This window comes from Oryzias melastigma, linkage group LG9, assembly GCF_002922805.2.
Source record: "Oryzias melastigma strain HK-1 linkage group LG9, ASM292280v2, whole genome shotgun sequence".
Lineage (NCBI taxonomy): Eukaryota > Metazoa > Chordata > Actinopteri > Beloniformes > Adrianichthyidae > Oryzias > Oryzias melastigma.
This window is the reverse complement of record NC_050520.1, coordinates 869,546-895,294: the sequence shown is the minus strand read 5'-3', so window position 1 is coordinate 895,294 and position 25,749 is coordinate 869,546. Positions and strand designations below refer to the sequence as shown.

At 49.8% G+C, this 25,749-nt stretch overlaps 3 protein-coding genes across 7 annotated transcripts; 1 reads left to right on the top strand and 2 right to left on the bottom strand.

The window, feature by feature from the left end:
* LOC112136379 (SEC14-like protein 2) lies at window positions 1–14,791 on the bottom strand. Its single transcript, XM_024258049.2, has 12 exons — window positions 14,481–14,791; window positions 12,132–12,207; window positions 8,596–8,639; window positions 7,545–7,607; window positions 7,278–7,466; window positions 6,794–6,889; window positions 6,663–6,723; window positions 6,506–6,589; window positions 6,314–6,420; window positions 3,735–3,874; window positions 459–628; window positions 1–389 (listed from the first exon to the last, which is right to left on the bottom strand). The coding sequence occupies exons 1-12, from the start codon at window positions 14,532–14,534 to the stop codon at window positions 271–273; spliced, it is 1,203 nt and encodes a 400-aa protein (XP_024113817.1). The 5' UTR covers window positions 14,535–14,791; the 3' UTR covers window positions 1–270.
* A 273-nt stretch (window positions 14,792–15,064) lies between these two features.
* rnf215 (ring finger protein 215) lies at window positions 15,065–19,813 on the top strand. 2 transcript variants are annotated; one of them, XM_024258064.2, is made up of 10 exons: window positions 15,119–16,120; window positions 16,194–16,337; window positions 16,432–16,503; window positions 16,573–16,658; window positions 17,069–17,123; window positions 17,194–17,301; window positions 17,371–17,487; window positions 18,027–18,167; window positions 18,524–18,626; window positions 19,153–19,813. In XM_024258064.2, the coding sequence occupies exons 1-10, from the start codon at window positions 15,923–15,925 to the stop codon at window positions 19,173–19,175; spliced, it is 1,047 nt and encodes a 348-aa protein (XP_024113832.1). In that variant the 5' UTR covers window positions 15,119–15,922; the 3' UTR covers window positions 19,176–19,813. The 2 variants fall into 2 exon arrangements, with proteins under 2 accessions (XP_036069551.1, XP_024113832.1); XM_036213658.1 differs by lacking the exons at window positions 18,524–18,626; window positions 19,153–19,813 and having other exon boundaries at window positions 15,065–16,120; window positions 17,371–17,565; window positions 18,027–18,162.
* On the bottom strand, window positions 19,582–25,464 carry ascc2 (activating signal cointegrator 1 complex subunit 2). 4 transcript variants are annotated; one of them, XM_024257994.1, is made up of 19 exons: window positions 25,330–25,464; window positions 23,652–23,758; window positions 23,412–23,573; window positions 23,166–23,339; window positions 22,848–22,977; window positions 22,713–22,780; window positions 22,538–22,645; window positions 22,331–22,443; window positions 22,195–22,269; window positions 22,026–22,130; window positions 21,889–21,957; window positions 21,757–21,831; window positions 21,500–21,683; window positions 21,135–21,340; window positions 20,944–21,063; window positions 20,639–20,863; window positions 20,485–20,569; window positions 20,215–20,306; window positions 19,582–20,147 (listed from the first exon to the last, which is right to left on the bottom strand). In XM_024257994.1, the coding sequence occupies exons 2-19, from the start codon at window positions 23,733–23,735 to the stop codon at window positions 19,976–19,978; spliced, it is 2,247 nt and encodes a 748-aa protein (XP_024113762.1). In that variant the 5' UTR covers window positions 23,736–23,758; window positions 25,330–25,464; the 3' UTR covers window positions 19,582–19,975. The 4 variants fall into 4 exon arrangements, with proteins under 4 accessions (XP_024113762.1, XP_024113760.1, XP_024113761.1 ...); XM_024257992.2 differs by having other exon boundaries at window positions 23,652–23,904; window positions 25,330–25,440; XM_024257993.2 differs by having other exon boundaries at window positions 25,285–25,386.
* Window positions 25,465–25,749: the final 285 nt, after the last annotated feature.

Here is a 25,749-nt window from a genome sequence, read left to right as displayed (position 1 = left end):
GACGTTGGAGCAGAGACTCAGATGTTTATTAGGCCGGATGAGAGGAAGAACCGGAGACAGAATCCTGCGGCTCCGCCTCCTGGTCTGTTGTTCAGGTTTTCCTCTCATTCACAGGAGGAAGACGAATACATGAAGACAGAATCTCTGCAGAGCAGATCTGTGAGGCTCGTTTCCTCCAGTTTACCTCCTTCAGTCCCTTTCACCTGAATTCCTTCTTGGTCTGACTTAAAAAGACAAAGTGCTTCATTTGTTCTGGTTCAGGACCGCGTCCTACAGGGGGGTGTCGTGGACCTCCGGCTGCTGTTGCTGGTCAGGAAGCAGAACCTCCACAGTGAAACTGACTTTCTTGGCCACGAAGAGGCTGTAGGTGTTGTCGAATCTCAGCACGTCTGTGGAGGACAGAGGACATGGTCACGGCGGCGTTCGCTCGGCCGCTCGCCGGTCGGTGAGTCACTCACAGACTCCAGGACGCTCGCAGGTCAGAGATCCGTCCTCAGGAACCAGGTGAGCGTTGTATCGCTGATTGGGAATGACTTCCTCCATCTCGCCCGCCTTCTTCCACTCCCCCTTTTTAGCCTTCAGGAAGACCCCAAAGCCGATGTCGGCGCCGTCGCTGGCGAAGTGCCACCTGAGAAGATGAAGCAGGTGAGCAGAGCTGAAGCTGTGTGACCCTGACAGGTACAAACCTGAGTTTAGTCCAGGTCAGGAATGGGCAGCTCCAGGCCTCGAGGAGCTTCCAATCTACCTGCTCTGGCGTGTTGTGATTGGCTGGACACCTGAACCAGGTGGTCAGACATGAGCAGAGACAGGACGTCTGGAAATCATGCAGACACTGCAGCCCTCGAGGCCTTCTTTTGTCTGTTCTACAAATGGAGCTTTAAAAGTTCTCTCTGTGGGTCGTTGCCCCGTTTTTGACAATTTAAAATAAACTTGTTTAATTCCTGAAATCGTAGTCTAAAGTGCTGCCCCCTACAGGTTGAAACGAGGTATTACAGTTGAGCTTTGTGATTGGTCATCTGGGTGAAGTCTCAGAAGTTTCACACCATCATGCTCTGCAGCTCCAGTATAAGAGCCCCGCCCATCTCTGATTCAGTGGCGGGTGGACGTTAGCGTGTTAGCGTTAGCATGGCTTGTAGGTGTTTTGCCTTCAGTTGTCAAAGATCTACTGGCTTACACAACTTTCCAAACTTGGAAGTTAAGGAACAGATGTTGGGTGTAATTATATCCAGCAAACTCCGTCCTGGTGATGGATTTACAATGAACACTTCCCTCTGGATTGTTAGCTTAATACATTAGCCTTTATTAGCTATGATGCTAGCAGCATCTTACCACTCTCAGACATGGGTCCCCTTCAGAACCCCAAACCCTCAGCTGCTGTTGGGCATTGCAAAACCAGCATCTTGAGTTGCAGCTCAGAACAATAAAGTTCTGGACCACGAGCACCGGCCTCGGGGGAGGAGAAAGATCCTCAACCTCCTCAGAAAGTTCTGTAGAGAAACTTGATCCCTTTGGCTGGAGCCACTCTCCACATTGAAGACTCGTATCTTACATAAGGCTAACCTACTGTCCATCATAGATCCAAGACACACCTCCGCCACTCAGTCCGCCTCCACTAGCCCCGCCCCCTTTCTGGTATTTTTCAAATCTGGGCTGAGGATAGAGTCAGCCTCCAACTCCCCTGTTTGGTTACCCTTTAAATCTGCAATAAACTGGTTTAAAATCAAAACCTTCATGAAGGTCCATCTCCATGGCAACCATAACACCTTTTCATGTCTGGACCACTGACTGTATAAGAGAACTGGACAGAGTGACCCCACCCTCTGGTGTTCCAAACAGGAAGTACCAACAAAATCCCCCAGACTTCTAAATAGAGATGAACAGCTGTTGTCATTCTACTGGTCAGAATAATCTGGATACATTTTAACATCTTCTGGATAATCTTCTTTTCTGTAAATTAGGTTATAAACTGACCAATCAGAAGCCTGAAGAAAAGTGGGCGGTCTCACATTGAAGGTTTACAGTGTTTGATGGACAGATTCTCCTGAGCCCATTTTCAGTGGAAGGGGTGTGGCCTCCTAAAAAGCTCACTCTTGATTGGTGAGAGTGGTTGTCGTGGAAACGATGACTCGGACCAATCACTGCTTACTAATGACGTCTGGCTCCAACATGGCGGCGTCTGCGTTCGATTGAAGTCGGGATAAACCACTTCCTGTTCTCTGATGCAGCTGAAGGTCTGGACCTGATGAACGCACGTTCCAGTTTTCCCGCCGTTTTGCTCCGCAGAGCATAAGATTGAAGCTCATGAGGATGTTCTGTCATGTACATTAAAGGACTTCAATGTCTCTGAAAGCTTTTACCCAAAACAGCCTGAGCGTGTTGTGGAACGAGCCCATCGTTGGTGTTCTGATATCACTCAGGACCTGATAAAGTTCTGCTCGTCTGTAACCGCCTCAGAGTTTACACCCAAACAAAAATATGCAGCTGAAGGTGAAGGACAGCGCCCCCACCCCCCAGCAGAGGTCAGACGGCTCCACGCCTGATAATAAACCGACCTCTCCGTCTGTCGGAGGTCCGACTCCACGTTTAACTGGACTCGGGTCCTTCAGCAGAACTGAATCAGAAGTGGATCATCTCAAAGGAAGAAAACATCTGACATTTCACGCGGATTCATCCTCAGATAATCCGATTGTTCCGTCACCGAACAAGCCTCCATTCATGCAGCGACAAAGCCTCCTTCAGTCTGAGGCTCACGGCGCCGTGAAGAAGAAGCTCCACCAACGACGAGGAACGTTTCCTTCAGCATCACGAGGCTCACTAACCCATCTGAAACCTGCTGCTTCATCCATCCAAACCAGGAGTCGGGACACGGCTCCGGGGGGGCACGTCTGAAGCAGAGCTTCAACCAGACGTCCTGCTGGACGTTCACATCCAGCAGGAAGAGAGAGTCCGACCAAGTTATCAAGATCTGGGGTTTTAAAAACTGTTTTAACCTTCACGAATCAGAATTGTAGCATGTTTTATTTATTTTGTAAACAGTTAAGTTGAACTGAGTTGAATCATTTCTGAGTTTCTTTAGTTTATTTCAAAAAGTTTCCTATGACAAAGGAAAAAAAGACAGATTTATCAAGTCTATTTAAGATTTAAATTCATAAATCTAAGAATAAATCATAGAAATGAGGCTGTCTTCTACATATGATAATTACTGCTTTTCACAAATAAAACAGATTTACATGTTTTTATTCTAAATCTTTCTTAATTGTTGTAAATTTACTCTGCATTTTTAATTGAGTTGTAACTAGATTAAAGAATTTTTAGGTTTTGTCTCTAAATGTTTCTGTGATTGGCAGGTGGGTGGAGCCTTGTCACGTCTCTTTACTTAAGGCGTTTTGATCTTAAACTGTGTGAACCCGAGCAGCTCGCTCCAGTTCTTTGTAGTGTCAGATGACTGTATAATTGTTCCACATCATTTCATTTCTGTTGTTTACATTCAGAAACATGTTTAGTGTTTCATTTTGGGTTGTTTTGGGTTCAAACATTTCCACATGTTTTGACTATCTGGTAGCTATCAGTGAAGGTTTGGGTTATGGGTTGTTCTTCTGGTTCAGGTTCTGTCTGTTACTGTAAGCAGCTTCTGGTTTCAGCATTCAACCTGTTTCTGCAGAAACTGCGTCTGTTTTGACCCTCAATGATCTTACAACCTGTCTGACGTTGTGAGGTGAACTTGAGTTCCTGACCTGAGAACGCAGCCGGGGAACAAAATCTCATAGTCCATCTGCTGGGAGGAACCCCGGTTGACGGTGATGGACTGCTCGTAGTCCACCTTAACATGGTCCCTGACGTAGTACGAGGAGGGAACCGGTCCGACGTGGTGAATCTGCAGCGACAGTCACATGAGGCGGTAAATACTCATGGTTGTGAAATGTTGGGAGGAAAGGCATGAAAATAAATAAGATTACTTACTGTGACATCATCAATCAGTGAGCATCTGACATCGTTACACACATTTGAAACACAGGAGCAAAGTTTCCTGTTTATATAAAGAAATTCAGACTGTAACCGTGAACCGCCAGGAGGTCCAGCGGTACCAACCGACCGTCTGCCTCATGAACTGAACGCTCAGCAGTTGGTCAAACTCTTCATCTTCATTAGAAATTAATAATAAACTTCTAATAAAAAAACTGAACAAAAAACAGTTCAAATCATCCTCTGATCTCATAAAAAATCTCTGTGATCTGTCTGAAAATATATCTTTAAACTCTTTAAGATCTCTTTGATCTCTCTAAGATCTATTTGATCCCTATAAAAAAGATTGCTTTGATCTTCCTAAACTATCTCTAAAAAGATCTCTTTGATCTCTTTCAAAAGTTATCTGATCTTTTTACAAATCTCTTTGATCTTTTTATACATATTTCTTTGATCTCTCTAATAATATAACTTTGATCTTTTTACAAATCTCTTTGACCTTTTTATACATATTTCTTTGATCTCTCTAATAATATAACTTTGATCTTTTTACAAATCTCTTTGACCTTTTTATACATATTTATTTGATCTATCTCATAATATAACTTTGATCTTTTTGTAAAGATTTCTTTGATCTCTCTAAAACTACCTCTTTGATCTCAAGCGTTTCCCCTCGTCTAAACTCCAGATCTCATCCATTTCAGTGAAGGCTACATGAAGAAATAACACAAGAAGACCCAAACAAGACACTTTATTACTTTTCCGATTACAGTCCTAATCTTATCAACTTAAACAGAATAAAACTCCGCTCCATCCCCGCATCTGAAATCTGATCATCTGAAGGTTTCGGAGCAGCAAACGGTCCAAAGTCCTGCCAGATCCATTCTGGATGGTTGGGCTTTATCTGGACCTCCAGCTTTGCGAATGTTTCACCTCAGAAACCCCGACATCACACACACTAACGCACTACAACGACCATGGAGTGATGTCACCAGAGACCAGCTGTTTGAGATCACAGACGATTGGTCACTACGAGGTCAAGAAGACCGCTGGCGGTCTGCAACACGAAGACAAAGCGTTTCCAGGAGTCTCCATGGCGAGAAAACGACCTTTTCTCCATCTGCTCCTCATCTGCTCTGGGCCCAATTCTTAATCTACAAAACAGCGACAGTCAGTCAGTTCCTCATCATCTGCTGATACCAAGCTGAGGCTACGGGCCTTTGGGGGGGGGCAGGACGGGAGGGGGGGGGGTATGTGCAGGTAAAGCTCGAGCATCGAGGTTCAGACGGTCTCTGAGTCAACAGAACTTTGGATCGTGTTGGACTTCAGGCTCATCTGTGTGCCGGTCTTCAGACAGGCTTCACTGAAGCTGCAGGCCACTAGAGCACACCCACGGATGCAGGAAGGTCAGGATGCTGCTAAGCGCCAAAGCGGGATGCTGTTAGCTGGGCGGGGCCATCGGCTGGGCGGGGCCACAGGCAGAATCAGACTCGAATCCACAGAAAACAGAGACGTTACACAAACGTTTCAGGCGCGTCTGCGGATGAGTGAAGCTGAGGTCCACAGAGACGAGTTCTCCCACTTTGACTCCAGGTGGCGCCGGTCAGGTGTTTCAATAAGAACTTGTGTCATTTTAGTGACTGTAGGGAGATTTGTCACTATGAAAGGCCCTGGCCCAGACGTTGCCATGGCGACAGTGAAGGAGATCAGGTGAGTGAATTTTTCTAAAGTGTGGAATTGTGGGTGAATTTTCACTGGTGATGTTTTCTTCTGCACTTCAATGTTAACGATGCAGATGTTGGTTCTTATTGGAGGACGGTTCAAAACCATCAACAGATAGAAGATCAACTGTTTAGCGAAAGACAAGCAACCACATACGGCGGTCATGTGGTCATGTGATCATGTGGTCATGTGATCATGTGGTCATGTGATCATGTGGTCGATCAGCATCTGAGACCGAACAACAACCTTCAAAATATTCACGTATGAACTAGAGTCAAAAGAAAAGAACAGTGATAGATACTCCTCTCCACTGACCTATCAGCCGCCTTCTGCTCTAAAAGCTCCGCCCCATCTGCCAACCTCTGCTCTAAAAGCCCCGCCCCCATTGGCCACCTGGCCATAAAAGCTCCGCCTCCATCTACCAACCTCTGCTCTAAAAGCCCCGCCCCCATTGGCCACCTGGCCATAAAAGCTCCGCCTCCATCCACCAACCTCTGCTCTAAAAGCTCCGCCCCATCTGCCAACCTCTGCTCTAAAAGCCCCGCCCCCATCTGCCAGTCTCTACTCTAAAAGCTCCGCCCTCATTGCCCCCCCATGCTCTAAAAGCCCCGCCCCCTTCCGGACTCACCCTGGTTCGACAGCGAGGATCTCCATCAGGATCTGTCAGTTTGCCTCCGTAGATCACCGGCAGTTCTTCTTCGTCGATGTACTTCAGCAGAACCTCCTGCCAGTTTGCTGGGAAAGCAGATTTTAGATTAGCCCCGCCCTCCTGCAGGCTGCCCCCCTCCCCCGCTGTGGGGCACACATGCAGAGGTCTCACCCCCCAGGATGTAGATCTTGTCCCGTGTGGCCTCACACAGAAAGTGCTTGACGAGGTTGTACGCCACCGGAAAGAGTTTGGGAGCTGTGGGAGAAACCGGGAGGAAAGTTCTGGTTCTGTTCCTGCAGGTTCAGGTTGAAGACCACTGCAAACCCACCTTTGATGACAAACAGCCTCTTCAGGCCTTCTGGGTAGTTGTCTTCAAACATGGTGAGGATCTGGAAGACAGAAGTCACCAAGTTTTCATCTGAACTTCTCTGAGCTGCGCCTGAGACGGCGAGGCCACACCTCTCCGAAGGTCTCGATGGCCGGCTTCCACAGGTGTTTGAGCCCCAGGCCTTCCACGTCGTAGATCATCGTGATGGACTCCACGTTCCTGCCCAGCTGGAGAGATGGTGGACAGGGAGACGCTCTTTTAGGAACACAGGAAACGTTTTTCTGACTAATGAAATCTTCTTGATCAAAAATGAGATTCTGATCGCTACTCGAAGGTTCGAGCGTGACAAACGCGTGTCTGGATGTTGTGGGAGGAGTCTGTGATGGAGAACCGTGAAGGCTCTGATGTCAACCCTTACTCCCCCAATCATCTGATGCTGGTGACCTAGCCCCTCCCACAGACGGCTGACGTGTTTAAGTATAACTTTAGACTCTGGTCCTCTTCAGACAGTTATAAATAAATAGAAGAAGACGTGGTGATTTACGTTTCCTCAGACGACCTCCGTTTCCCGCCCCGTGGTCCTGAGGCGACCTTCAAACCCGCCCCGGGTCTTACCCGCTCTGACTGGAGGGTGCACTCCTTCTGCAGGAGCTCACAGTCTTTGATCTTGGACTTGATGAAGTCCTGCTTGGAGGCGGACAGGAAGAGGCCTTTCGGATCCATGGGTCCGATGACGTCGTACCAGACCGGGCTGCCCTCGCGGTCGTAACCACACATCCCTCCAGACAGGTACTTCTCTATCACCTGCAGGTGAAGTCAAGTGGCTGCTTTGACCAGACGTCAATACATTTCATTTCTACAGAGAGCGTTTTTGTGTTTTACCTCTGGCGGGCGCCACTCGTTGGCTAACATGTCTACTTTCATCTGCTTCCTGAACTCCATGTGCTGGAACAGACGAGATCCTGTCAAACTCTGAGGTTTGAGCACAGTGAGACTCAGAGGAACATCGCTGGACATTAGAACAGACGGTTTGGACGACAGAAATGTTAGAAAATAAACTCCTGAATTCGGAATCTGGAGGGCCAAACCGTCTCAGGACCCTGAACAGAACATGGACCGCTGAAGGACCTGATACTGCGCTCTGAGGGACGCCTGCGGTTGATTTGGCAACGTTCCTTTAGAAAGGTCTCGGTTCATTGGATTCAAAGAAGAAAAAACTTTGTTTTTCCCTCTGAATGTAAGGCTCCATGTGAGCCGACTTTAACTCTGACAGTTTTATTATCCATAAATACAAACTCCAATCAATGGTAACTTAATAAAAGACTAACTCAATACAATACTAACTCTACACAACTACCACACAATATATTGAAGGTCCTTGTTTTGTGTGGAGCTGCCAGATACCGTCTCTGGATGTTTATTGAGAAAAGAAAAGCTTGAAGACACAACGTGATTTATGTGATCAAGAGCTACGCCAAGGAAACCAGGATGGACGGTTGCCCAGGAGACCAGTGGCTGCAGATATAGGGAATCGCATCCTCATGAAAGGTAAAAGCCCGAGGAGTTTTCTTTGAGGTCTGACTGTAAACATAAAGTGAATGGTGCTGGAAGTGGAGGCAAAGAAGTGGTTCCTGTCTCCTGATGTTGTACTGGATCAGGACTGGAAGTCTTTAGAAGACAAGCACAGGTTCTTCTTTAATCCGTCTTCTGTGCATCTTATCTGCTCAGGCTGGAGTGATGACTCAGAGGGTGGCGGTGACCCTTCACCACGCCGCTCCTCTGTAATCTGACGCTAACAACCCTGGAGCTGCAGATACTAATCACTGAAGGAGACGTCAACATGGTCGTACTTTGGTACATCACCTGATTATCGACAATACAATGGAATACACATCTGTAGTGAACGTTAGAATGTGATGTCAGGAGCTCAGACCTTTCGCAGCATGGCCTCAGACTTCTGCAGGTTGAAGTTTCTGGCTGAAAAACAAAGAAGAAAACGTGATGCACGTCTGAAACAGTGACACTCAACAGTTGGATGTGTGTGTGACTGTGCGTGGTGTGGAGTAGTAACACATCTTCTCGGGATACGTTCCTCCAGAGTGCCTTTGCATTAGTACCACATCGTGAGGTCACTTCTGAAGGACATGATGTCTGTCTCGGCTGGGATTCAAACCCCAAACCAGAAGGAAGGTTTGAATTTAGAATGCAAACATTTCGTTTTTTATTTGATGCAAACCTGTAACTGTCTCTGACAGGAGGAACGCTGAGATCAGAGGCTGAGTCCCCCTTCCAGAGTTATGATCAGAGGTCAGAGGTCGAGCGTTAATGCATTGGTTGAGTTCTAACACATGATGTGTGATGAGAATAATGGCTGAAGGTTTTAGATAAAACCTCCCAGAACACAAACAGATCCTCCTGATTGCTGCAGAACATTTGGAAAAACAGCAACAGATGTTTGTTTCTCGGCTCCTAACCTAATCGAGTACGGCGAAGCAGGATGCATCATGGGAGTGCATGTCATGGACATGGTCACAGACGTGTCTGTTGGGAAGTGACTCTGCAGGAGCTTCAGCTTCAGTGTCCCATACGATGACAAGACCACGTCAGAACGTTTCTGTGGTATTTGCTGCAATCCAGCCTTCTGGCAGCTCCCCCTACAGGTGAAATGCAGCTACTGCAGCGGTGTAGTGTTCTCTAATGACGTAGGGACGCGGTTCCTCGAGTTCTCCCTTTGAGGAGGTCAGGAGAGCGTTCTTGTTCACCTGAGATCCTTCTGTGGTCACTTCAGTGCAGTGGGATTAAACCCAAACTGACCTTTTGTGATCTCACAAATATAGAAAACACTTTGACTAATGTATTCTTGCTTGATTGATTATAACATTAGCATGTGTGCTAATAGAGCTGCCACAAACGATTATTCTAATAGTCGACTAATCACGATTGTTTTTTTCCGATTAGTCGACTAATCGAGTCATTTGCAAACTGGATGTGAAACACACATCTTAACCATCATTAGATTTAAACTAACTAAAAATTAGATATATAGCATCACCTGTGATAATGCTGGTGTGGATGCTTTAAGCTGAATTTGGCTGCTGAAGATGCTGAAATTGATAGCTGAAAACACTGAAGCTGATAGCCACTAAAAGATTAATTAAATGCCAAATTAGCCTAAAAAACTGAAAAACGCCTAAATTAGCCAAAACAGCTAGCATGTAGCTGAAATATTAGCTAAACTCCAAATTAGCCTAAAAAACCTTAATAAATACCAAAATAATCTAAAAAACTAGCAGAATGTTATTATAACTTTTAACTTTACTACACTCTGATTCCATATAATATAGAGTAACGACTGATCAACTATTAAATTAGGTGTCGACTGTTTTAATAGTCGGTTCGTCGTTGATTAGTCGAATAATCGTGGCGGCTCTGTATGCTAATATGAAGCTCCCAGAACAATTACATTGAATAAAACGCTCACAGACTATCAAACTCCGACACCTTTCAGATCTCACAAATAAAAACATGAAATCTGAGATGTTTGTCTCTACATCAGAATAGAGGCTGGAGAACGAGGAGAACGAGGAGAACGAGGAGAACGAGGAGAACGAGGAGAACCTTCTGCTCTGAGGGTCAGACTGATGATGCTGAGCAGAGCGGACACTTCATCGTCTAAGTCTCGTAAGATGATTATCTCTGCAGCAGAAACTATGACGTCAGGCTAAACTCCAGCAGAGGATTACGCTGAAGATAATATCCCATCTTTTCATGGAAGGGCTCCTTCATGCTGGTGTCTCCAGGTTTGATCAGAGAGTCAAAGAGTGCAGCTTCAGCCAGACTGAAGGTCGGGTTCTGTTTTTAATCAAAGGAAATGAAGCGTCTGGCCGTCATGACATGAACTTTGACCTGCAGCCACAAAATGATAAGATTGCAGACCCAAAGGAGATATGATGAAGATTTACGACGGCGACATGGAGATCCTACAGTTTAAAATGGATCTGGATCACGCACACGCGGATGTCAGAACATCAGATCCAAATCTACAGACTGAGAAGTCCAAACTTTTCTAGAAACGTCAGTTGTTTCCAGAGGAAAACTGTTTAGGTTCTGTGAGCTGCTGTCAGACCGTCACCTCCAGGAGGTTCTGGAGATCTTTCAAGAAGAATGACCTTGACCTTAGGGGCAGAGCAGGTCTGCTAAGGGGAGGAGCTTAATGAAAGAAAGGCGGTTCTGTTTGTGCGAAAATCCCAGCTGGCCTTGCTCAGAAAATGTGGCCCGATTGGGTTTGTCTGGAGTTCCTGTGGCGGCCCCACCTGTGACGGCCCCACCTGTGGCGGCCCCACCCCTGGCGGCCCCACCTGTGGCGGCCCCACCTGTGGCGGCCCCACCTGTGGCGGCCCCACCTGTGGCGGCCCCACCCCTGGCGGCCCCACCCCTGGCGGCCCCACCTGTGTTCGCCCACGTTAGCTTAGATGGGGATTCAGTGGGTTCAATCGCTAGCTAGCCGGCTGGTGGACAGCAGAGCTCGCTAGCATGCTACACCATCCACAGGCTGGCCAGTGTGAGTCCCTACTTAGGTCAGTGTGGGCACAGGCGGGGCCCCCATGGAAACTACGGACTAACCCGTTTGGGGCCCCATTTTCTGGCCTCTTGTAGACCATGGGGACGCGCTCAGCCGTGCTGGCTGGGAATCATTGAAGAACGGACAAATGAAGAGAGAAGAAACGGGCGATTCAAACTACAAATAACATGGACAGAACATCTTATTCCTGTTGGTACTTTTACTCTGAAAATCCTTCAGTAAATGCAGGTTTAAATGAGACATCAGTAAATTCTTTGTTCTCTGGTTTTAATCCACTTAAAGAAAAGCAAAACATTCTGGTCAGCAGGAAACCTGCAACAAATTTAAATCCAGATTATCATGAAATCTTTAAGCCTAATTGTGTAAAATCTTTGTAGCTTGAGTTTGTTTCTGAGTGAACGCCCTCATGCTCGTGTCGGCGCCGCCGCGCTCGCTCACCGCAGCTTAACGAGGCCCTGAAGTCTGTGGCGGGACGCTTTCCACATGGAAACCTGATCCGGGTGGAGCTGCAGGGCGGGAGCCGCAGACGGCTGCAGCCTGCGCATCATAATGCGATTAGCTCTGGATTAGCTCCACGCAGCAGCAGGAGCAGCAGGAGCAGCAGGAGCGGCAGGAGCGGCAGGAGCGGCAGGAGCGGCCTCAGCCTCCTCCTCCCACACTCACATCAGCTGGAGCTCCAGACCTCCTAAAGCAGCACATGGATTTGGTTCTCTGCAGGTCCAAACTCCTCCAAATGTGTTGCAACTCATCCTGTCATGCAGTAAAAGCGCCGCGGCGCGGGTGAAATGCGGTGACGGCGTTTCCCGCTGCGGCAGAAACTCTGCTGCTCATTAAACCAGAAGGAATTCAGGAGAAACGCTTCCTGGAGATGCTGGTGTGTTCCTCACCTCGGAGCCACCGCAGCAGGAAGGCGTCATGCTGGGCTGGGAGCTGAGGGAGAAGGTCCTGGATCCGCTCGCGAAACTAGACGAGGAAAAGACCAGAAACGGACCATGAAACGCAGAAATACGGCTCATAAAAACAGAATTCAGTCTCTCAGAGACGGGAATCAACAGCACTCTAATCTGTCTTAAACATGAACGTTTGTGGCCTTCATTCATGGCCTCTGACACACAAACACGGAGCGTGACATCATCTCCTACATAACTTTATTGACATTCTGCTGCAGGACAACAGAGATTCGCCTCTTTCAGTTCCTGCAAACAGACAGAACAGGTTAAAGAGTGAAACCGGTTCAGTCCAAACCAAACACGGATGACCTGCTGACCTGCGAACGCCGTCCGACCCGTCTGCAGGTTTCACACTAACAGACGGGCCTTCGCTAACGTTAGCTTCCGTGGTGTTTCTTTTGGTTTTCACAGAGAACTGTTTTCAAAAGAGTCATGAACGCTCACGCTGTTGTTAGCATGCTAACGGGCTGTTGTTACACGCTGTTGTTAGCATGCTAACGCGCTGTTGTTAGCATGCTAACGGGCTGTTGTTACACGCTGTTGTTAGCATGCTAACGGGCTGTTGTTACACGCTGTTGTTAGCATGCTAACGGGCTGTTGTTACATGCTGTTGTTAGCATGCTAACGCGCTGTTGTTAGCATGCTAACGCTGGAAATGCACAAGCATAAATAAATGTTTTTTTATGTAAACAGCTGTTTGTATATTATTTTATAATCTGACATCAGAATCTTTTCTTATTGTTCTGCTTCAAGGCGTTTTCATCTCCTGGTTCAAAGGAGCCAAACCCTGATTGTCTTCAGCCTTTCAGAGTAAACTATGTCCACATCTATGACCATATGTGACCTTCAGAACACTAAAAAACTAATTATCTATGAAATATGAGCCATTTTTGTGGACCGTTTTAATTAAACGACCCGATCTCTGAGGCTCCGCCTTTCACTCTTTGTCGGTCCCGCCCATTTCACGATGTCACCTCTTGAGCCCGCCTCCCCGAGCCTGGTGGATCACATTAAAAGTTGTTTTATTGAGCATGAACCCATCCAAACACATTTGAATGAGTTTCCGTGTCTCATCGTTGTGGTTTTATGACATTGTTCTTAGGAGAATTCTGTTAGGACTATAATAGAACTTTAAGACGACGTCATGGCAGCACGTGCACGTGCACGTGCCGCGTAAGAAAAAAAATAAAGGTTCTAACAAGTAAACAGAGGTAACAATCATTTCCTCTCTACATTTGTCCTCACCGATCGCCTCTGTGTTTACATCACGTGACTGTCGGGTACGGTGGCTGCTTTGGTTCAGTTGTTCCGCTCTCTGTTTCATATTCAGACTGAGGAATCTCAGAGATTGGAAACAAGGCCAGACCACATTGAAAGACGGGTCAGAGAGCGGTTCTGGTGCAGGAAGGGAGGTATGTCCTGCCAGGAGACACATTGGGGTAGAGGAGAACTACCTCGGCAACACAGCTCCACGGAGAAAGTGGGTGTGTTCGTTGTAGCCTTGGGGCGGAGCTTGCAGCACAGAGTTTTCCTGGTGGGAGTGGTTCACATCATGCTGACATCAGCGAGTGTGGGAGGGGCTGCAGGTTTATTCTTAAATGAATTAACGGATCAAAATTCCACTTTGGGGTTCTTTAGAGAGGAATGATCAGTAAAATGCATTAAAACCTCAAAAAGTCGAATTTTCATAGGAAACCCTTAAAGTTTCTCATCCAGATTAGACACAGAGAATCGGAATAATGAAGGATTCCTCCAGAGAACTTCTTCTTCTGCATCTTTCAGCATTTCCTGCTGGGGGGTCTGGTCGTGTAGAAACGGGGAAGTTTCATTGTGTTGTAATGAAGCAGTAACCACGTGTCTGCAGACCTGCAGGAGAGTCCGGATCCAAAACCACCAGAGCCTTTCAGACCTCCCGCCGTTATTTAACGTGTTTATGTCATAAACAACAACAGCTGATCATCATTAAAAACAGAACAGACTCTGTTAGATTCAACTGGTCTGTACTAACAATCCACCAAACCTGACATGCTGCTGCAGAACCTTCATCAGATGACCCGGGTCGTTCTCTGTCGAGTCTATCACCGACCCCCATCCCGGGTCATTCTCTGTCGAGTCTATAACCGACCCCCATCCCGGGTCATTCTCTCTCGAGTCTATCACCGACCCCCATCCCGGGTCATTCTCTCTCGAGTCTATAACCGACCCCCATCCCGGGTCATTCTCTCTCGAGTCTATAACCGACCCCCATCCCGGGTCATGGATATCCCGGGACAGGTGTGAGGTTACCTGCTGCAGCGCTTCCGCCTGTTTCGGACTGAGGTCTCCCGGTCTTCCGCTCATGTCTGCGAGCCTTGAGGAGCGCGCGGCGTCTGCACGGCTGTGTGCACGCGGGCATCGGGAGGAGGAGGGCCCCCCCCGCCGTTAACCGTGACAGCCGGGGCTGAGTCCCTGACGACGCCCCGTGATGCTCATGCGCGGCGCGGCGTCCCGCTGCTGTCGGGCTGCAGGCGGAGGGAGAGCCGATCACGGAAGCGCGTCACGGGTCTCTGCACGCGGCAGCCGCCCGGCCGAAGATAGGAGAAATGACAGAGGAGTTACTCTGATAAAGGAGGCGGTGCCGGACCCGCCCGCCAGGCGCGCGGGGCTCACGGAGCGCGCGGAGCCCGCGGGTCGGCTGTTACCTCACTGAGGGCTCGATGACGTCACAAATGCTAAATGAATGATGCCAATCAACACGTCCGGGTTAGATGAGTTCTGAAAACTTTTCTTCCCGTCTGAATATCAGTCTAAATACATCATTAGCTACAAATTCTATTTTTGTTTTGTTTTAACAGATTAAAACTTTTGACTGTGTGATCAATGATTAGACATAATAAATACACGTCAGTGGTTTGAACAGAATCAGGCAGATTTATTAGAAACATGAAGAAAGCCATCTTTCTACGCATGCGCACTTTAAGCATCTACAGTGATTTGAAACTTTTCTTTCATTTCCATGTTTCTTCTTCTGTTTATCACTAAATTTGATGGAATTGCAGATTTAAAACCAGGTTAAAAATGAAGGAAGAAAATCTCGTTTCAGAAAATCCCACAAAACCATAAAAAGTTTCAATTTGGTTGAAAGATTTGCGTCATCATCGCGGGTTTATGAAGAACCGAAAACCTTTGAAAGTATTTTTTATTGTCAAAACGTAGTTCATACAAAAAAAATCATATAATACATTCAAGTAATGAGCCAGTACTGAGAATCACAGATAATGAATGTGAACTTTCCATTGGTAAAAAGGAAAGAGAAAAGAAAAGAAACAAAAAAAAAAAAGAAAAAAAAATAAGATGCCAAACAGGTCGAGGCTTAACAGCTTTTGTATTGGTACAGGATTCAATATGTTCAATATACAAAACCATTTCTTTGTGATATATTTTTTCGGAATCAACCTTTTCTGGAACAAAATAACCAGAAACAATGTGTTCTAAAAATAACTTATCATTTGAACATATGTGTGTGTTTGAAAGTCATTTTAGTGACGCAGCAGATTTAGACGAAACCATTTCCCCAAGTACTTCCGGTCTGACCCGGAAGTACTTCCCCGCTCTTGTTTACATTCTCTTGTTAGCTGACAGGACCGGACCGTCGTCGCTCGGAGTGATGTGGGACAGCTGACGGGCTCCGGGCTCGGTTTGGTTTCAGATCCGGTCGGTTCGGCGAGTTCCGGCTCCTGCTGACCGGGATGAGCTCCCCGCTACTTCCGCCGCTCCTCCTGCTCCTCCCGGGGCTGCTGGCGGCGGCGGAGCAGGTCGCCGTGCTGGAGGTTTCCCTGGAGCAGCAGCCCGGGGTCGGCGCGCGGCTCCAGGGGGAGGTTCTGGAGTCCAGCAGGGACGGGACCGGAGGTGCGGAGCGGGAGGAGCTGGAGGGGAACCTGGTGTTGGTGAGGGAGCAGCGGGGAGGGTTCTGTCCCGGTTTGAGGTTCTGCTCTCAGACCAAACGTTTTGTGTCTTGAGGTTCGGGTGGACGAAGCCTCGGAGGTGGCAAAACCGGAGGAGGAGCAGCAGGAGGAGCAGGAGCCCTGGATCGGGCTGCTTCCCGTGGACGGTAGAGCCTCCCGCGGCGGTCAGGAGTCCTTCGCGGACGCCGTCGTTAACAAAGTAAGCCCGGTTCGGTTCGGTTCAGGTGCTGAGCAGTTTGTCGTGGTGTCCGCGCGCGGCACTGACCCGGAACCGTGTGTGGTTTGTGCTGCAGATGAAGCGCGCGCTGGTTCTGGGCGCGTCCGCGCTGATCATCCTGGCGCTCAACCCGAACCCCGTCAGTGAGGTACATCCTCGCTCCCGCCTCGGGGGGTCCAGGGGGCCCCGAGTGTAACCGAACCTCCCTCTGTTCCAGATGGACCTGTCTCCGGTTCTGTCCAAGCCCGTCATCGTGGTCCAGACGTCGGAGAACGTCACCAAGCTGATAGGGGCGCTGCTCCGGTACCGTCTGCTGGTTCTGAAGATGAGTTTAGGGTTCTGCCTCAGCGGTTCTGCTAAAGGTTCTGCAGGTTTCTGCTCTCTGGACTGCTGGTTCAGCTTCTGGATTTGCAGCTCCTGGTGCTGCTGATCCAAACAGAACCTCTGGTCTTCCAATGTCCTGCAGAACCGTTAGAAACAAACCCGGTTCAGCCCGATTGGCTCCTGAGGCTCAGGATCTGATATGAAGTATAAAGATGGTTAAAAAATAAATACAAATAAAGAAAATGTCTCAAAATGTTCAACCCGCTGAGCAGAAACGATTCCAAACCACAGGAACGGTTCTGGTTAAGCACTTTTGACGGAACCGCTCTGATAGAGCTGTAGAGTTCTGGTTCGGTTCTAAAGGTTCCTGTGATGTTCCCCCCCTGCAGAGGCCTGAGGGCCACCGTGAAGATCACCTACCGGACCATCCTGCAGGACAACCTGGTGAGTGTGCCGCCGGCGCCCCCAGAGGCGCCTGAGCAGACGATGCTGACGCTGCTGTGTGTCCGGGCAGGGCGGGGCCACGCTCACGCTGTGGTCCAGCTGCGGTCGCTCCAGGGGGGGGCTCTACGGGGAGTGGCAGGGGGTCATCTGCACAGGAGAGAGCAACTCCCAGGTCCAGGTGAGGCGTGGCTTTGCAGCACTTCCCAGAATGCTTAGTGGTGTTCCTCGCTGACGCTGTGCCCCGCAGAAGTACCTGCAGCAGCTGTGGGACACCGTCCTCCTGGTGGCGCTGATCCTCTGCACCGGCGTCATCGTCCAGGCCCGCTGGCAGCACCAGGACCGCCAGCCCAACGACAACTTCCAGGTGCTGCAGGATAAGCCCCGCCCCCTGGGGGGTCATGTTTCCACACGTGAAGGTTTTAAAGAATGAAGATGAAAACGAGTAAACACGTCTGATGTTTTCCAGCTAAACTATTATGGGATGGATCCCCCTCACTGCTCCCTAACAACTAACAAACTCCATAGAGCGGCAAAATCCTGTTCTGGATTTAAAATCATCTGGACTCCGGCTCTTTATCTGATGCAGATTTAAAAACCGAACAAATCAGAACATTTGAGGAAGAACATTGATGATCCTCCGTGTTCTGATCAGGAAAACGTATTTATTTCACATGAGAATGTGGTCTAGATTCACTCATTTAGCGAGCATTGATGCAGTGTTTTGGCAAAGACTTCTGGGAAATTTCCAGGGCATTTTGAAATGATGTATTTGGACACCCAGAAAAAAGGCGAGTGGCGCTCTAGAGCAGTGAGGGGATTCTGACAGCAGCCGGCGCTTTGACCGCCGCGGTCTGACCTTCATTCCGCCGCAGTCTGACCTCCGACCCGCTGCCTCTTCCTCAGTTTCCCACGCAGGATGTTCTCAGGTCCATGTCGTCGCTGAAAACCCGACTGTACCGCCAGCCCAAACGCTGGTGCGGCCCGTCGCAGCCGACAGACGCAGACATCTGCGCAGTCTGCCTGGAGGCGTTCAGGAACAACCAGGTGGGCGGTGCTTCTCTAGCGCGTGGTGTTTTCGAGCAGCAGCGATGATGATGATGATGATGATGATGATGATGATGATGGTGATGATGGTGATGATGGTGATGATGATGATGATGATGATGGTGATGATGATGATGATGATGATGATGATGATGATGATGATGATGATGGTGATGATGGTGATGATGATGGTGATGATGATGGTGATGATGATGATGATGATGATGATGGTGATGATGGTGATGATGATGGTGATGATGATGATGATGATGATGATGGTGATGATGGTGATGATGATGATGATGATGATGGTGATGATGACGATGATGATGACGACCGTTCTGTGCTGGTCCCAGTGTCTGCGGGTGCTGCCGTGTCTCCATGAGTACCACAGGGACTGCGTGGACCCCTGGCTGCTGCTGCAGCACACCTGCCCTCTGTGCAAACGCAGCATCCTCGGTGAGTCTGCTCCCACAGAACCTGCAGAACAACCGGACCAACAGGAAGGTCCAGATTCCAGAGAGAAGATCAGAAAACATCCGTCTGAGCTTTAACAAACACTAGAACTGAGATGCATTTTACTGCGAAAAATCCAGATCCTAGTGAAGGCTCAGCCTCATCACAGCTGTGGTCCAGAACCATCATTGTGGTCCAGAACCATCAGTGATGTCTAGAACCATCAGTGTGGTCCAGAACCATCTGTGTGGCCCAGAACCATTAGTGTGGCCCAGAATAACCAGTGTGGTCCAGAACCATCAGTGATGTCCAGAACCATCAGTGTGGTCCAGAACCATCAGTGATGTCTAGAACCATCCGTGTAGTCCAGAACCATCTGTGTGGCCCAGAATAACCAGTGTGGTCCAGAACCATCAGTGATGTCTAGAACCATCCATGTAGTCCAGAACCACCAGCTAGTGTTGAGAAGCTCTTTCACAGAAAGCTGCCGTTTGAGCAGAAATCTTCTTCTCCTTTCGGATCTCTGCAGGAGGAATCTGCAAAGACAGCTAACGGCCGCTCCACCCGTCGCTCCGGGATCTTCTCACCTCAGCGCTTCGAGTCTTACTTTGCCGTTTGGTTTGTGGACTTCACCTCAGAACCCGTCCTTCCAGCATCGGACCTCCCTGTCGTTACAGCGGCTGAAACTACAATCCGTCTCTTCCAGAGAATGTCAGAAACCACCAAAGTTCTGCCAGGAGGTCCGGCTCTGTTCGGTCCATTGGTAACGCTCAGAACTTTGTCCTCAACCAGAACACAAATCATCAGAACTCTGTCCTCCTGTAAATTTAAACAAGTGATCAAACTTTCAGCTTCAGAAAACCCAACCTGGTGCTGCCACCTGGTGTTAGCTGGTGGTACTGCAGCTCTAGAGCAGGATAAACAAACTCTTCCAGTGACGTCACAACAGACACAAAGATGTTAAATTATTATTTATTTGAAAATGTTCTTGCATTTTTCTGTAGAAAATGCTGATAGATCTGATCTCTGGATTAGAAACTTCTGTGCATGGCAGCGCAGGCCCCTCCCACTTCAGCGCTCAGTCATCACCTCCTTCAGGATGCAGCTGCAGCTGCGCAGTCAGTGACGACTCTGCAGCCGCAGCAGTGGGCGGGGCAGTCAGGAATAAACACATTGTTACTTGGCAACAATAAAGGTGTCCGTCTTTGTCTTCGGACCGTTCGGGTCGAGCGTCAGAACCGAACGTCCCTTCGGTCCAAACTCCAGTTAATTCACCAGAATAGAAAGTAAAAGCAACTGGAAAGAAGGAGCCCGTCTCTGCAGAACCCTGCATGGGACCGGGTTCTGTTGGGTCAGGAGGGAATCATGCCTTTGTTTCTCTTGCGGTCGGCCATGGAGCGCCGGTTGTGGTTGGCCACGCGGTTCTTGTTCATCTCCTTCTTGCGTCTGTCCAGAAAGGTTTCTGTGGTCTGACCTTGACCTTTAGGCCGGCCCACCACGTTACTGGGGCGCTCCGGCGGGACGCTGCAAGACACGAGGACACGATGAAAAACCCGCCGCCGCCCTCAGAACCTGCAGAGCAGCGCCTCACCCTCTCCTCTGCTGCAGCGCCGCTCTCCGGGCCGCCGCCCTCTCCCGCAGGAGCGCCGGGTCCTGCACGAACTGGTCCCTGCTGGCCGGGTTCTGAAAGGTGAACACCAACAGGTGAAGCGGGCCTGCTGAAGGTCACGGCGAGGAAAGAGCCGTGGAGGGAAACAGGAGGCGGCACCGCACAGCCTCACAGTGAAATTCATACGAGCGTCTGCTGTGCTGCTCAGCAGAGCCTCTCTGGATTCACAGTCTGAGGCCCCGCCCCTCATACCTGGGAACCTCCTTCCTCCTCCTCTTCGTCCTCCTCCTCCTCTGGTTTGGTTCTGGTCCTCAGGACCTGCGGGACCGTGAAGGGTCTGCAGACAAACAGGAGTTCAGACCGCCATCGGAGCTGCACCTCCGTGAAGCCCCGCCCACGAGCCCACCTCCTGCTGAGCAGGCTGTCTCCGTCCAGGTCGTTGGCTCCCACTTGGTTCATGTCGTACGTGTCGTCGTACTCATCGTCATAATCGTCCAGGCCGTACGCGGCGGCGGCGTCTCCGGGCTGGACGTCCACCTCCTCCACCACCGTGTCGTAGGCCTGGTAGCGCGCCCTCTGCTGGACGATGTGCTGCTTGTCGTTCAGCATCTCTCGGACGTTCTCCGCTTTCCTGCAGCGTCGAGACACAAGAGTTTGAAGGCTTTAAAACAGTGTGAGTGAGTGGGCGGGGCTTGAGCGGGTGGGCGGCACCTTCGGCCTTTCCAGACTCGGCTCATGTCCACCTGATCCCTGCGGAAGACGTCGAACTCGTCGTCATCGAAGACGTTCGACCTGCTGCTCAGGACGGCTGGAAGCTCCTCCTTCACCGGCCTGAAACCACACCCACCCGGGTTAGTGGGGCGGACCGCCCGAGCAAAAAGAACAGATGCTGAGTCCGTCACCTGGGCGTGGCCCGGTCCAGCTGGTTCAGGGCGGGAGGGAGGCGGTCCTCCAGGATGTTGTTGATGACCAGCTCGGTGTTGTAGTGGAACTCGTGCAGGCAGGCCAGCAGGAAGCCCTCCCCCAGGTCAGGAAAGAGGTCTCTGATACAGGACAGGAGGGACTCCAGCTCGGCCCCGCCCACTGGGCACGCCGCTGCCGCCGCCACCTGAGAGCACAGCCAGAATCGGGTCAGCTCAGAACATCCTGGACTGTCATGAGGCGAACGGAGATGTGCAGAGCATTAGCCCCGCCCACATCATCCACAGCACGCTGTGATGTCATCATGTGAGTCATGGAAGGATCACTATGGCAACAGGAAGCTCACGTTTCCTTTGAGGGGCGTGTCCATCGGGGCTGCCGCTCCCCCCGGCTCCTCCTCTTCAGGTTCCCTGGGGGGGTCGGCAGCCGCGCCTCCTGCTGCTCCCCGGTCATCTTCAGCTTGACGCCGGCCCACGCTGTCCCACGCGCTCTGCACCCCCCCCAGCAGGTAGGAGGTCCTGGTTTCATCTCTGATCTCCGTTGAGGAAAAGCTCCTGGGTGTCACTGAGCAGGTACAGGTGAGTCCTGGGCGGAGAAGGATACGTGTCCGGCAGGGCTTGCTGCAGGAGGCTGATGTCGTCTGCGATGGGAAACTGCTCGTCGTAGTCCACCAGGAACCTGGAGGAACAGCGCCATGAAGCTCCGCTCAGAGTTCCTGCCCACGCACAAACTCACCGCTTCTCCGGCAGAAAGGAGGAGAAATGCTGCAGCAGCTCCTCTGCAAACGTCTGCATGTTCTCCTTCCTGCAAAGCAGCAGAGGTCAGCATCACGGAGGCGGGGCCACCGCTGGCGTGCCCCCCCAGAGACCCACCCCTCCAGGATGGGCTGCAGGCAGGTGTGGTGCAGCAGCAGGTGAGCCGTCTCCAGCATCTTCCTGCAGGAGTGACTCAGCCTCCTCCACAGCTCCCCCTGCAGGCTGCAGCACAGAGTTACCGCCTGACCTCCGGCTCTGAAGCGCCTCAACACACACAGGGTCAAACCTCTCGTCCTCAAAGCTCCGCCTCCTCACCGCCGTCTCCAGCTCAGGCACGCCGCTTTCGTAGAAGGAGCTGAGTCTGCAGCAGAGGAAACAGCCGTCACGCCGCGCTCCTCCTCCACAGAGCGCCTCCTGCTCACCTGCTGAGGAAGCCGTGGGCGTGGAAGCTGGAGCAGGCTGCGGGGAAGATGTCCAGGAAGGCGTGGACGGTGGTGGAGGAGTCGCACAGGTACGAAATGATGTCCGCCAGTTCCTGCAGCAGAAGGAGTTGGATTGGTGTCAGGGAAAACCCGGATCGGATCCCAGCAGGTCCGGGATCAGATCCAGGTCCGGAGCACGCGTCTGACCTGCGGCTCCATGCTGGCGGCGGTGACCCGCTGGTGAGCGTTCAGCTTGACGGGCTCGGCGGCGCCTTCACTCTGAAGACCACACTTTCCCAGGATGGTGTCAAACACCTGGAATTCAGAGGAAGGAAGTGAGTTGGGGGGAGGCGGGCAGGGAGGTGGGGAGGCGGCGCCCGACCTGCAGCACGGTGGGGATGGTGGCGTCCAGGTCCGAGTAGTAGGACGGCTGCTGCGTGAAAACGTTCCCTGAGGAGACGGCAGAGTCACAAACAGAACTACGGAGGCCCTCTGGGGACTAACTTCCAGGACTCACGTATCATCTTCTGCAGCAGCGGCCCGTTCCCTTTCCCGAACAGCACGCACAGATCCAGGATCTTCGGAATGTCGAACAGGAAGTTGTCATAGATGATTTCTCCAAACACGGCCGGTGTGAAAAAATTCTCCTGAGAAGAAAAATTCCACATCGGATCATCCTGACTGAAGGAAACATCCTAGAATCATTCCATTCCTGTTCCAACGGCCGACCGTGGAAACCTCTAGATGATCAGAGAAAGGTTCAAATCCCTGAAGTTCACGAGTTCTGACGGCTGACCATGAAAACGATCAGAATCACACAGAGGTTTGATCCCACCTTGGACTCCTTGTGAGTGGCCATCCTGACGAAGGTGAGGAAGACGTCCTTGTGGAGGGAACGCTGCACCTCAGCCACGGCCGTGGAGGCGGGGCCGCCGCTCAGGTCGATGCTGCGCGGAGCGTGATGAAGGTACGAGTCCAGGCTCCGCTGCAGCGACTCGTCGAACACCACCTGGTGGAAACGGCTGCCTTCATTCTGCTGGACTTCCTAAAGTTCTGCTCAGACCCGGCGGCCCGATCCTACCTGACACCAGAACCTGTCGTGAGGCAGAGACAGAAGCCACTCCAGATCCTCCACCATGAACCTGGCATGTTCCAGGAACTCCTCCACCTCGGCGGCGGAGGAACCGCTTTCTGGAGGGGGTCTGTAAGGCAGGAAGCAGCGCTCCTCCTTCCTGTCCGGGTGCTGGGGGGAGGGGAGGGGGGGTCAGGGCGCCGAGGAACATCAAAACGATGCAGCTCGGCGCCACAGCAAAGGACTCACCAGGGCGGGCAGCGTGCGCTCCTTTCCGAGCAGGTCGGCCTCGGTCACCTGCTGCTCATCCAGTGGCACTCCAGCACAGGCCATGGCAGCGCCTCCTACAGGTCAGTCTGAGGATCAGCACCACAGAAACGTTGGAGACTCTGGACCTCAGTGCGTCTGACACAGGGACAGCCTTTTGTTTATGACCACGTCTTCAGGTTCCTTCAGGTGTCTCCACAGCCAATCAGCTTCTTCCACCTGTCTTCTGCATCCTCTAAATCGGATGGGGGGGGGGGGGTCAGCCTCAATCACATGGGGGACAAAATCCAAAACACACCTGAGGTCGCAGGCCAAACTGGATACACATTTATTGAACACTCTAAAACTAAAGTTTTAAAACTTTAAAATCATAACTTTTTAACATAATTATGAACTAGATATATAACATTATCTGTGATAATACTAGTGTGAATGCTGGAAGCTGAATTTGGCCACTGAAGATGCTGAAACTGATAGCTGAAAACGCTGAAGCTGATAGCCAGAATTTTAGCTAAACACCAAATTGGCCTTTAAAAAAATTAAAAAGAAAACTTAGGTTAGCCAAAACAGCTAGCATGTAGCTGAAAAAATGGCTAAACTCCAAAATAGCTTTAAAAAAAATCATATTTAATGCTAAAATAGTCCAAAAAGCTAGCAGAATGCCAGTTTTTAAAACTTTAAAACTGTAACTTTTAACAGAATTATGAGTAATAAAAAGGCAGGAATATTATTCCAGAATAAATCAACTTAAACCTTAAATAACTTTCAATATTTTTCTCTCCATATAAATATATTTTGTCAACATTCTACAAGTTAGAAATGAGCTCAAGATAACATCGGGTCATTAATAACAATAAAATAAAATGATCTGGTGGGCCGGATAGAATTACCCAGAGGGCCGGCTCCGGCCCCCGGGCCTTGACCTTGCCACCTGTGCTCTAACAGCAGATACCTTCATGTCTTCATCATCCAGAAACCTCTCTGGTCCTCCTCTGGACCTCTTCCTGCAGCTCTAGACTCAGCATCTCCCTCTCCTCTGGACATGCCTGAACCATCTCAGTCTGGACTTTATCTCCAGAACTTCTAACATCTGTTCCTCTGATGGACTCATTCCTGATCCATCCTGGTCACTCCCAAACAGAACCTCAGCATCTTCATCTCTGCTTCCTGTCTCTGGTCTGAACAACATGGCTGCTGTCTGTTTATGATCACTGAGTGACATCACATCTACCGACGAGCAGACCGACTTACTGAGAGAATACCGGAAAGTTCATAAACTGATCAAAGTGGCATTGCTGTCAAAAAAAAACCGGAAGTGGAGGGTAAGCCGCGTGCCCAGACCGCAGTTTTATCTCCTCGTGCCTTAGTAAGTTAGGCTAAGTTAGCTAGCTACGATTCCGACCGGACTCGAACCGGTTCGCTTTAGACGAACACGGATGAACAGAATCGGTAAAAATATAACACGGAAAATAACGTTTATGTACAGAGAAAACACGATGGAAACATTTTGGTGAGAGTTCACGGTGAGCTCGTGAGTGAACATCTGTAGTTTGGAAAGCGGGAACATTCCCGCGCTTTTACCGACAGACAAGGTAAATAAAAACACATTTCTTACGTTTAAATGAGACGGTCCGGCATGTTCTCCCTTCCACACACGTACCTGTTCGCTTTCTGTTTCCAGACTGAACGCCTGGAGTGACCGGATGTGACGGAGACCGATTCGTGGACGTTCCGCGCCCTGTGATTGGTTGTTTTTAGCGGCTGTTCGGGCCAGTACCGCCACCTACTGTTGTGGAGGGTTGGACGGAGTTTTATGCAGTCACGTGTTTGAAGACAGTTTCTGAACACTGCACTGTATTTATTGTAGAGTTTTTATTTTGTTAAAAAGAATCTGTTGGAGGCAGGAGGCTCTTTTTTGTACACGTTTTTATAACAAAAAAAGATTCATATTTGATTATCGGAGAAGACTTTAAAATGAGATATGAATCTCAATAATCAAATATGAATCTTAAATATCAAATATGAATCTTAATTGCTTTCTTAACGGAGAAATAACAACTCAGATATCAGCTGTGGACGA

Bases quoted from the DNA above. Each gene is read 5' to 3' on its own strand.
- rnf215 (XM_024258064.2), top strand. From the start codon at position 15,923: ATGAGCTCCCCGCTACTTCCGCCGCTCCTCCTGCTCCTCCCGGGGCTG. The intron at 16,121-16,193 runs GTGAGGGAGCAG...TTGTGTCTTGAG, and splicing joins TGGAGGGGAACCTGGTGTTG to GTTCGGGTGGACGAAGCCTC. The intron at 16,504-16,572 runs GTACATCCTCGC...CCTCTGTTCCAG, and splicing joins ACCCGAACCCCGTCAGTGAG to ATGGACCTGTCTCCGGTTCT.
- ascc2 (XM_024257994.1), bottom strand. From the start codon at position 23,735: ATGGCCTGTGCTGGAGTGCCACTGGATGAGCAGCAGGTGACCGAGGCC. The intron at 22,131-22,194 runs GTTTGACCCTGT...TCTGTGCTGCAG, and splicing joins CGGAGCTTTGAGGACGAGAG to CCTGCAGGGGGAGCTGTGGA. The intron at 21,064-21,134 runs GTGACGGACTCA...GTGTGGTTTCAG, and splicing joins CTGGACCGGGCCACGCCCAG to GCCGGTGAAGGAGGAGCTTC.
- LOC112136379 (XM_024258049.2), bottom strand. From the start codon at position 14,534: ATGAGCGGAAGACCGGGAGACCTCAGTCCGAAACAGGCGGAAGCGCTG. The intron at 8,640-12,131 runs GTGAGGAACACA...TTTGTTTTTCAG, and splicing joins CCTGCTGCGGTGGCTCCGAG to CCAGAAACTTCAACCTGCAG. The intron at 6,724-6,793 runs GTGTGGCCTCGC...TCTGTCTTCCAG, and splicing joins CCATCGAGACCTTCGGAGAG to ATCCTCACCATGTTTGAAGA.